General features: G+C 40.5%; 1 protein-coding gene across 1 annotated transcript in view; it reads right to left on the bottom strand.

Moving 5' to 3' along the window:
- FAP (fibroblast activation protein alpha) overlaps positions 1 to 12,072 on the bottom strand; it is a 71,616-nt gene that overhangs the window by 22,061 nt on the left and 37,483 nt on the right. The window contains exons 13-17 of the mRNA XM_079783270.1: positions 9,130 to 9,234; positions 8,961 to 9,031; positions 5,714 to 5,767; positions 3,727 to 3,851; positions 127 to 174 (exon numbers count right to left, since the gene is read on the bottom strand). Of these exons, the coding sequence (XP_079639396.1) occupies positions 127 to 174; positions 3,727 to 3,851; positions 5,714 to 5,767; positions 8,961 to 9,031; positions 9,130 to 9,234 (403 nt within the window). The remainder of the gene's footprint in view (positions 1 to 126; positions 175 to 3,726; positions 3,852 to 5,713; positions 5,768 to 8,960; positions 9,032 to 9,129; positions 9,235 to 12,072) is intronic.

Genomic DNA, 12,072 nt, shown 5'->3' with positions numbered 1-12,072 from the left:
ATCAGCTGGGTGATAACAGGGTTCCATCACACTTCCCCTTGTTGGTGTGGAAACTCTCTGGCTTCCTTCAGGGTAGTGTCAGGCTGGCTGTCTATAGACAGGACAACAGCATGCAGGAGAGCGTACCTTGATCAGTGCGGCCATCATGAAGGGTGGAGATGGGGAGGCCTGGGCCTGTGCACAGAAGGAGAACAAAAACATAACTTAGTTTGCAATGAGCACTGCTAATAGTATTTGTGATTAATGTCAAGTACATGTTTTAATTCTGCACCTATTTTTTCTCCCATAGAGAAGTAAACACCACCTTTTAAGTTACATTTAAACCACACATGAGATCAGAGCCCACTCCAAGAACAGATGTGAGGGAGGAGTTGCCAGTGCACTTTTCCAAGAGAGATACTGAATAGTTCGGATCTATTTACAGATGGACCCGGAAGTGGCAGTGATATGTGGCCTTCTGGGAAGATGTCACGCAGTTTGGGCCAGTTTTAGCTGTGTCTTTATGAAGTAACCTTCACCAGTACCCAGGTTATATTTTCAATCTGGCTTTTTGGTTCAGTTCATTCTGGTGCATAGAATCCAGCATCTTTTTTTTAAAGTAATTGATGCACAAAGAAATACATTTATATAGAATAAGTTGCCTTTTCCAATAAGCTGTGGAAGGTCACATTCCATAGGAAACAGATCCAGAAGGAGTTTTGTGGGGCAGAAGTTTATCTCGGGGGGAGGTATTAGAATACAGTTGAGCGACAAGGGAGGGTGGGCTTTAGTGCAGTCACAATGGAGACCTCAGCCAACTCCCTGAGAGCTCAGGAGCTGATGGCATGAAGAGTTGCCTCGAATAGGGTCAATGAGGTTGGCGTGTATACTGCATGGTGGAGCAGTCATTGGATATAGCCTGGGTTGAGAGCAATCCCCAGGAGGTGGGGAGGGGGCTGGGCTGTGAGGTGTCAGCCACCAGAACTCTCAGCAGCTGGAGAAATGAGGGATTCGGTCCTGATGTTGGGAGGTCTGGGTGGCACACCAGTGTCTACTATCTATTCCAACACGGAATGCAGGTTCTCTGTGTAGAAACTAGGTATTTTAACAAGATGTACAAATCATTACACACTATCACAGAATTGAGATATAGGATAAAACAGTACCCGGACATGTCCTTTAAAAGGATAAATTTGCTCAAGCAGTCAGTGGGTTAAAAGCAGTAAGCATGGAGCTAGGGGTGAAGGTACATCTGTCCTCCTTCGGAAGCTTGCTTCCTTCGATGTGGAAGGTTTGTTATTAGAGCAGCACCTTGGTCCCAAACAAGCAGAGGGGAATGACCTATTTGGGGAGGACCGAGAAGACTGGAGCATAAGTAGCTCCTTGTTCTGCCCTGTTCCAGGCATTTTTCACCTGCAGAAACATGCTTTTGATCTGCTCCTCAGTGCTCTGTGTGTGACAGTGCCAGGTGCCATGGGAGAAGCCAGTGGCCATCCAGTTGTGCTCACATTTATGTAATCAATTCTGGGGTACGATATTAGGAAGCTGCACCCTAGCCACATTTCCCAACTAACCTTTACAGGTACTAAAGCTAATATTTTTATTTCCTTCCTGACACTTCAAGTCTAACTTGGGAGTAAGGAGCAGGGATATTATGTATTAGGATCCCTCAAAAATCAGGAGTTCTGTATTGTATGGAGTTTCAGAATTTTATAGAATTTCTTTTCAGAGATTTTTGTTCTGCTTTTCTTCAAAGTTATTAAAAGGAACAAGCACACATTATATTTTTGGTCAGGATGTAAGGAAATGAGACATAAATCTGGATTTCTTGACTTTAGTCAATCAGTATCCGCCCTATGGAATTTTCATGGGTATGCAGTTCCAGAAGTGACAACTGGCATATCTTTTTTGGCTCAAACTACAAGACAAACTAATGACTGGCTGCCCTTGACAAAAATGGCCCAAGGGTGTGATCCTAAAGGCGTAAGCACCAATTGTCTAGAATTCCTCCTTTGCACTGCTTTTGTTCCATCAGCATCATAAACGTGATTTCCCCTATTTTAATCCTATTATCTGGGATTTACTCACCATCGCTCTTGGAGAGTTTGAAGTTACATAATGAGGCTTTACTCTTAATCCTAAAGGGAAAGATTTCAAGGTTTTTCTTATGATGGTGCGGTGACTCATTTTACTGGAGCTTCAAAAACACCAGACGATGTGATGCTTCCCACACAGTATATTTTTTGCTAAATGGGAAATTACCATACTGCCAAGCAAGAGTGAGTGTGGAAAAGTCAGGCAATTCAAGTTCCAGAAAGGACTCTCCCACCAACTTTTGACTAGAGCTTAGTTGTTGCTTTCTTATCCCTTCAGCGGGCACTCCGGCTTAAGCAGACAAAGTGATGCAGTGCTTTCAAAAAGGGTTAAAAGTGTTGGATAAAGGCAGAATGCATATAGATATAGGTGAAAATATATCAGCATAGAATGAGTCTTTTAGTAGATTGCAAAAGGCAGCAATACTTTGATCTTTCTAGCACTTATGTTCACTCAGCAAGTATTCAATGTCTGTTACCCATTAGCCATTCTTCTTGACCTTACGATTATAAAATTTAAAGAAAGCAATGTCTGTCTTCAGGAGAAAAAGACAGACAGACAACTCAGTACAATTAGTTCAATACCACATGCCTGGCATGTAAGCTTTCAATATGTTGTATAAATACATAGCTTGAATGGAAAAATGTTACATATAACTTGAAAGGACATTAATGTATACCTTAAATGCCATAATCACACATAAATCAAGAATAACAATCTCTTGAATTTTCAAAGATGCCATTGGCCAAACATTGTATGGAAGTGTTGTATCAAACTGACTTATTGAAGGAGCATTTGGGCTTAAATGCTCATTCATTTCCACGTGGTCAAATGAGCTGGGTTGCAGGTTTTGGGACCAGGTGGTTGGGGTGATAGAAGTGGCATGTCAGGGTCCCTTCCTTCTGGGAAGTAAAGGGAACCTCAGGGTCCTTTGCAACTAGGCAGGGATCTCAAGCAAAGATTCCATTTGTTGCTTTAGCCACCCACCCTCATATGGGGATAATGGGCATTTTATAATAACTTCTCCTGTTTCCTGTCCCCCACCAGGGAAACTCAGGGTTTAACTGGGGAATAGGTCAGAGAATGACAAGTAGATATTTCCCAAGTCTGTTTTCTAAACCCCTAGGACCTCAACATAGTTCATCAATCTAGTACTCATCCCCTAACCTAACCTATTTTATTGTTACCCAATGATCAAGATATAAATAACATTTTATGTATAAAATTATTTGGATAGAAATTATTCACTAAATGTACACATGGCCTAAGCAAGCTGGAACTATTCAATTTATTACCTATGATTTTTTTTAAATATTTGAATTAATACTTAATATGTTTCCCAAATTTAGATAAAAACATACCCAGTGACAAAAGTTCATTTTCCATCCCATTTGAAACTACATTTTAAAGAATTACTGGCCTCCAAGTGAAGAGCTTTGTTTTCTAGGCCACTGTTCTTTCCCTGGGCTGAATGAGTTTGACATTTCTCCAGGCAAATGGGTGAAGTCCAGCAACCATTTTAGCAACCATTTTATCAGAGAACACTTCCTTGTACGATACCATTCAAATCCTGCTTACTCATCTGATCAGATGTGATGACGAGGATGACAGTGGCAGTGAAGTGGTAAAGCTTGTGTTAAGTCCATTACCTACCATAGCAGACGAGTGCATAGTACTTGGAGTAGTCACTGAAACTTGCTGTGTAATATTGGCACCTTTCTTGCCTTAGATGGCAGGTAATACACTTCTTGCTTGGAGGATAGCTTCCAATGCTAATTCTAGAGAAAAATGAAAATAAATCCAAAATTTAAGATTTTATTTATCAAAATGTACTGCTCCCTATAAAATGACTAATTTACATATTGACATCAAACCCACTTCATTTTTCTGGTGCCAATGACATTTAAAGTGAAGAGGAGCCTGGCTGGTGTGGCTCAATGATTGAGCATTAACCTAGGAACCAGGAGGTCACCAGTTCAATTCCTGGTCAGGATGCAGGCCCAGGTTTCTGGCTCGATCCCTGGTAGGGGGGCGTGCAAAAGGCAGCCTATCGATGTTTCTCTCTCATCGATGTCTCTATCTCTCTATTCCTTTCTCTTTCTCTCTAAAAGTCAATAAAAACATGAAAAAAATAAAGTGAAGGGGAATTCTTAACATTTTGATGTAGCCTGATTTTTAATTTTTGCCTCTGTGATTTCCTTGGGTGGGGGAAGTATCTAACACCTCGAATGGGCATGAGGTAACCACTTCTCATAGCCATTCATCTCTCACACTTCACAAAGTGGTTGGGAATGCATAGCTCTTCCTCTTCCCACCTCTCTTTTTGTATTCCCACAAGCAAAACATACAAGGGGAATCTGGCAGTCTCAGCAAAACATACAAGGGGAATCTGTTCTTACCATATAACTGGAAGGAGAAATTACTAATAAGCAAATTGGAAATAAGAAACCACAATTTATGTTCCTCCTGTGCCTTTTATCCCATGAGGCAGGGCATTTGGGCCCAGGGAAGCTCTTCCTGGGAATGCTCCCTCTGCACATTTCTACACAAGCCAACCTGTACCTACCATGCTGGGCCCACCCTCTCCTTGGCAGAGGCCTCTGAGTGGTTTGTGAATGGGGTGATTGGCTTTCACATGCAGACTCCCAAATCCTGTCAGCATTTGAGTCTTTTATAATTTGGTGGAGACTAGGTGGTATTATGCCAGGATGGAGGCAGGGTCATAAGCACAGCATGGATGGTAAGGTTTCCTGTGGCCTCCGCAGAGTTCCTTCTGCTGCTGCCCCTGACCTTGCCTTGGGTAGAAGGTGGCCAGAGACACTGCTAGCTCCATAGAGGGGTTCTCCCCAACCCCAACCAATAAGGAGTCAAGATCCAAGGGGGAACAGAGGAATGCGGCAGATTGAAAATGTCTTATTTCCTCAGTTATGGTTAATATTCATGTTCATATTTTGGTGTGATCTGGGAAATGTGAGGTAGGATGCTCACAGTAAGGGGTCAGGTGCAGCTTGCCCAGGTACAAATCCTGGCTCCAGCAATATCACCTGCCTCTTAGAGTCGTTGTGGGAGTTAAGTAAGATTAATGTATAAAGCAGTAAGAAGGTACCTGGCAAATAGCAAACTCACCAGCCTACAGTAACTGTTGTTTATACTCCAGAAGGGGCTGTTGAGGGCACCCTTCCAATCATCAAGGCAACCACTGGACCAACTTAAACACTAATTAGGAACAGAGATGAACTCCTCCCAATCACAGTAGGCTTATGCCAAAGTGAATGATGTTAAAAGAAATCACACATGATGGGAATAAATACAGTAGGTACTTAATACATGAGTGTAAGTGAATAAATGTCCTCAATTACCTGTAAATTTAGTTAAATTATTTAGCATTATGTTTATATCTGCATTAAAATTTCATGATTTTTCTTTTTGAAAACAAACATTTGAGTTAGCTGATATTTTGGGGTTACATAACTTTATACTGATGTAGTGCAAAACATTCTCTGAATGTTTTATCTTAATTCACAAGCTATTCCTACTTCATTTCAGGTTTTAAAAAATATTCTATATGTTCTGAGGATCAAGACAGATTTTACTCAAATATCAATATAGAAATATACTAAAGTGAATTGACATAAATTACCTGTAGATATTTCTTCTTCCAGGGACACCTTCAAATTCATTGCTAGAATAAAACCTGAAAGATATTCAGAAGTTATTAAATAACTACCATAACTAAATGGTAATAGGATTATTAGTACTAATTCTGATATATTAAACATGCAGTCCAATATTCATCTAAACTACTCTATTAATAAAAACTAAATGAATGATTAATTTGTAAACTAATACTAAATAAAGTATTAATAAACAGTTCATGAAACTGTTTACTGATTGACACTTATATTCATAAATCTCTACTGTTTATAACTGAATTTTGTGTGCTTACTCTGACTTTCAAATCATAGAGGATTAAATTATGCAGAGTACTCTTTTATTATAGGTATATTATATTCCATTTCACTAGCTATGAGCCACAAAAAATAAACTAAGATATTTGATTAATATCACCCATTTCTTTTTCCATGATTAACAGTTTACTGGATTATCTATGCTATATTATTTAATTTTGTCTACTATTCTAACCACATTTTAATTTACTTTACAGATATCCTGACAATACATAGGTTTGCTATAAACCAGGAAACTCATCCACACTGGGATTCCACACAAAGAAGCATATTAATTTACCCAGATGCAAAACAAGTCACAAGAAAATATACTTGCTACTTAAGTGTTTGGTCCAGTTCTAACCTGTCTTAATACAGCCATGAGGTGGTAAAGCCAATTTCGAGCATGATTTTTCACTCATCTGTGAGTGAGTTTATTTGACTATTACAAAGTAACTGTCTTGTTTTTTGTTTGTTTGATTTTTGGAAGACCATAAGAGGGTGTGAAAAGTTTGGAATAACCAAGGCTTGGTTACCACTTTTTAATTATCAGGACTATTTGGCAGCCCAGGTACTTTTCTGTCTTCACTATCATAAAAGTCTTGCTATCCTATATAATAAAAGCCTAATATGCTAAGTGTCCAGTCATCCGGTCACCCGTTCAACCAATCTAAGAGTAATATGATAATGATATGCTAAGGCTGCTCACCTGCTCGCTATGACATGCACTGACCACCAGGGGCAGATGCTCCAACCAGTAGGTTAGCTTGCTGCTGGGGTTCGGCTGATCCGACTGAGCAAGATGGGCCGGACAAGCCCTGGAGCCCTCCCGTGGTCCCTCCCTGGCTTGCCAACCTCCCGTATCCCTCCCCAGCCCTGACTGTACACCGGTGGAGTCCCTTGGCCTGGCCTGCACCCTCTAGCAATTCGAGACCCCTTGGGGGATATTGGAGAGCCGGTTTGGCCTGATCCTGCTGCCCCCTAGTGGTCAGTATGCTCCCACAGGGGGAGTGCTGCTCAGCCAGAAGCCGGGTTTACAGCTGATGAGTTCAGCAGGGGTGGTAGGAGCCTCTCCCGCCTCTGCGGCAGTGCTAAGGATGTTCGACTGCCAGCTTAGGGGAGTGGGCCTAAGCTGGGAGGCAGACATCCCCCAAGGGCTCCTAGACTGCTAGAGGGGCAGGCCGGGACTCCCCCCACACACACACACCAAGTGCATGAATTTTGTGCACCGGGCCTCTAGTTCCCAAATAAAAGGAAAAGGCAACATAATACAGCTCACTCATAGTGTTAAATGTATCTTTCTACATGTCTTTACTAACTTCACATGACTCCAGTCATCACTTGCACTTGCCTTTCCCACATCATCTCAAATTATTTGTGAATAAACTTCTCAGTATCTTTTCCAAACAGCCCCCTGCAGTTTTCTGATGTCAAAGGTTTCACAACTGTCTTCATCTCTGACACTTGCAAAAGCATCCACATCCCTCTTGTTGTTCCCTTCTTCCTCACAGCCACTAATTCACCACTCCTGCTCAGCCTCCATCTGTCTTTCCTGTCTATCTATCTATCTCTCCTCTCATTCGTTTAACAAATATTCATTGAACTCTGGCTCTGTGTCAGGCACTATGCCAAATGTCAAGGATGAAAAAAAAAAAAAAAAGAAAGAAAAAAAAAAAAAAAGAAAGGCACCGTTTTTCCCTCAGAGTCTGTATTTCACTGCCACTATGCTAGTTCATGTCTCTGTCACCTCAGGCCTAGATTATGACCATACCTGGGTCTTCCTGCCTTCAGTTTTCCCCTACCTCTTGAACATATTATGTCTGAAATCCCCCATCTGTTTTTATCTTGCCACGCCTCTCACGCTGGTGATTTTAATGGTTGCTCCAGATAATGTCTAAACTCCTTTGCTGACTGTTCAAAGAATTTCATGGATTGGCAATAGTTCCTGGCAGGTTTTAGCCAGTGAGCCTGACCTCATGATCCCCCTCTTTGCTCTTAGAATCCGGCTAATGGTAGGCAGATTATAGCAGAGTACCCTGGATTTGACCCTTATAAGGAGTGAGGAAAAGGAACTATACATTCGTGATTACAGAAGTTTGACCACAAAAGACTATTTTAAGGTGGTTTATTTCCAGGGGTCCTCAAACTTTTTAAACAGGGGGCCAGTTATTGTCCCTCAGACCGTTGGAGGGCCGGACTATAGTTTAAAAAAAAACCAACTATGAACAAATTCCTATGCACACTGCACATATCTTATTTTGAAGTAAAAAAAAAACAAAACGGCAAAAACACCCGCATGTGGCCCGCGGGCCGTAGTTTGAGGACGCCTGGTTTAGACTGTATGCAGGATGGACTGGAAAGGAAAGAAGTCCCCGTGTTGAGGTTAACAATAAGAACGTTAGGTTGAATGTGTTCTAAGTTTGAATCCTAGCTCTGCCACTAACTATGTGGCCTTGGCCAAGTTAAATTTCTGAGTATTGGTTTTCCTATCTGTAAAACTGGAATAATCATTTCTGCTTTACAGCATGTGGTACACAGTAATTGTTCAATAAACTATAGGGTTTACAGATAATAACAAATTTATATAGCAGTGAATCACTACAAAAATATTTTCTATGTACGGGTTGCCATCAATGGATTTTTCAAGTTTGCTCATTGCTTCAAGTGGTGAAGAGTAAAACTTGTCTTTAGAACCAGTTATGACTTTTTAAATTTACACTTTTATATAGGTACCTATCACATATCAGAAAAGAAATGACCGCCTGCCATATATTTCTTCCTGGTTGTTAAAGAAAGTGCAGTCTTCAGAAAAGCACAGCTGTCTGAACTAAACTACAGAGTAAATAACTAAAATGCTCTTAACAAGTGGTGCAGGATCCCTTGTACGTCCATTGGCTAATTAAACCCTGACTGGGGCAACATGCTTCATGCAATACTTACAGTGAATCCCGTGTTACTCTGAATATATTTATGGCCTCCCACTTGCCACTTGTAATTTGAATAGCGTTTTCCTATAAAAAGACAAACATTATGTGGTGTGAAGCTGAGCGTTATTTGAGCAAGCTCAAGTGAATGATCTTTGAGGAGATAAATATTGGAAGGAGCGTACCACGGTGTCTTTGATATAGTGAATATGTTTGTAGCCATCCTTGTCGCTAAATATTTTGTAGTATGAAGTAGAATCATAGCTGAAAACTGGTGTTGAAACAAAGAACTGAAAAAGAAAAGGTTATGTTCAGAAGACAAACCAAACTAAAACTATCATTTTTTTTAAAGTAATGTATATAAGAACTAGAACACCTTCCCTCCCCTACCTTCCGTCACTCACATCCGGAATTCCATTATTTTAGGTGGATGGTTTTTCTAGTGATTTTAATAGACACTTATACATTCCAACTACTGTTGAATTGCTACTACAAACCCCTGGGTTTAAAATGTTTAATTTGATTGAGTGTTTAATTTGTATGTTCTAAGATTATGTAATGGACTGGAAAGGAAAGAGAGTTGAAAGAATCACACATGAATGTTGATATTTAACCAAGTCAGTCTTCAAAATGTGGTATTTGACCAAAATGTGACTCTTATGCAGGCTGATGGCCTTTTTATTTTTTGATATGTATGATGATGCCAAGTACCTAATGCCAGTGATTCAATGAAGACATTTGAAATATTAAATATCATGGCCTGCTAGCCACAGTTTTAAGGAGAGACTTCTAGCTTGAGAGAAAAATGTTATCCAGGACAAGCAAGGGGGGGAAGGTTATTTTTATATTTTCATTTTTTTAATTGCTTTAAGTATTACAAAGAGTAGTACATATTTCTCCTTTTTTTTTCGGGTTTAGTCCTTGAACTCAGGGAACAGAGCAGACCTCCCTCATTAGCATCCCTGACTTCTTTGCAGGGATCCTGCTGGGCACCCCTTAATGACCTAAGGAGTCTCTGACATTCAGTTCTGGTGTGCCCTGGAGCAGAGCCAGCCACAAGTCAACATCCTGAATGGTATAGATAACCAAAATCCTGCCAAGGTCCTCACACCCAATTTTAGTTGGTAATTTCTCCCATTAAAAATGTTACCCATCTTACATTTGGTGGTGTATTTACAATTCTGGTCAGCAGGTTTTGAAATGGCAGTAACGTGGAGGAAGACCTACATGACGGAGGTGTTACTCTACATCACTCAGAGTCGATATTCCCACAGATGATCCAAAACCAGCTCTCTCTAGCCCAGTGCTTTCATATGGCAGTGAACATGATGCTCAACTCCTGTAGAACTGAGCAAGCGGCAACAGCCAAATGACTACAGTATCTTTTAGTTGCAAACACCTATCCTGCTGACACCCAGCCTGGGACTCCCTTTTGAGTAAGAACATAGGGGAAGTTGATGTTTGCCTCTTTAGTGATGGTCCTGTGTGTGATCTGATACTTGATGTTTTTTTATAAGATTGAGTATGATTGTGTGACTTTTCAAATGCAATTTATTTGACGTGGTATCTGTAGTGGTCTGAATAGTCTTCCCTAAAATTGATTTCCATCCAGAACCTCAGAAGGGGACTATTAGAGACTGAATATTTCTCCCAAATTCATATGTTGAAACCCTACCCCCCACAAAGGTGGTATTAGGAGGATATTAGGGTCAGATGCGATCATAAGGTTGACACTCCCATGAATGAGATTAGTACCCTTATAAGAATCACCAGAGAGCTTGCTTGCTTCCTTTGCTCTGCTCAGGTTTCAAGAGGTGGAAGTCTGCAACTGAAAGAGAGCTTTCACCAGAATGTGACTATCCTGGACCCTGATCTCGGACTTCCAGTTTCTAGAACTGTGAGAAATAAATTCCTGTTGTTAATAAGCCACCCAGGCTATGGCACTTTGTTGAAGCAGCCCAAACCGACTAAGACAATGACACTATTTACAAATTGTCTTTACAGATGTAATCAAGGTACGAATCAAGATGTGAGACTAGATCAGGGTAGGCCCTCAATCCAATGACTAATGTCCTCAGCAGAAGAGAAGAGGATGCAAAGAGATACAGAGAGATATGGAGAAACAGGGATTGGAGTGATGTAACTACAAGTTCAGCACATCCAACGATTGCCAGCAGCTATCAGAAGCTGGAAGAGGCAAGGAAGAATTCTTTCTTGGAACTTTCAGAGGGAGCCTGACTCCACAGACACCTTGACTTTGGACTTCTAACCTCCAGAATAGTGAGGGAATGACTTTATGTTGTGTTAAGCCACCAAGTTTGTGGTAATTTGTTACAGCAGCCCCAGGAAACTAAGAGTGTCCTACGTCTTATCACTTTGGCATAGAAATGATAAATCTTTAACAAAATGAAAATGGATTAATGAGAAAATGTGGTTTCCTTGCACTATCCTCTTATTAGTTTCATTAATAAGACCAGCCTTGGTAGCATTTTGTGTATTGAGACTAGTGCCTCTAAGTGAAATTGAGAGCTAAGAGTCCCAAGAATAGGAAACTCTGATTTGCAGTTTTGTGGACAGAATTTCATTAGTGTATGTCTGACAACAATCATTCTTTTACTCTAGAAAAAAAATTATGCTTTTTTAGCAAATGATGATATACTTAGTAGTAACCACTTTACAATGCCTCCCTCTCACTCCTCAGGGTAAAAGTAAAAAACTGGCTTTACGTCGTCTTAACCGCTAAAACGGAACCGGGGTCACAAAATATTTTAAGGTGCTAGAGTAAAAATATATTCTCCTCACACCTGCAGTTAGTTGAGGAACTTGGGCCAAAAATATTGGTTCGAGATTAAAACTTAAGATTTAATTTTCACAAAAATAAAAAAATAGCAGGGTAGAGTGTTATGTTTTAAGATACTAGAATCAAGCAAACAGGAAGAATATTTTTTGCTAAGCAAAGACTGTTATCTTCTCCTCTTTTGCTGCACACATCAAAAACACCTACTTTAGATAAACAGGTAACTTGGGTGCAGTAAAGAGAGTGTGAAATATGTCCTCATTCACTTGGCCAGGGCTAGGTCCACATGCAATCTGACTTAAGTGCTTCTGGCAACAAGTCACATCTGGAC

This window comes from Cnephaeus nilssonii (assembly GCF_951640355.1).
Source record: "Cnephaeus nilssonii genome assembly, chromosome: 10".
Classification (NCBI taxonomy): Eukaryota; Metazoa; Chordata; class Mammalia; order Chiroptera; family Vespertilionidae; genus Cnephaeus; species Cnephaeus nilssonii.
Note: the sequence above shows the minus strand (reverse complement) of the source record. Positions and strands in the feature narration are given on the sequence as shown.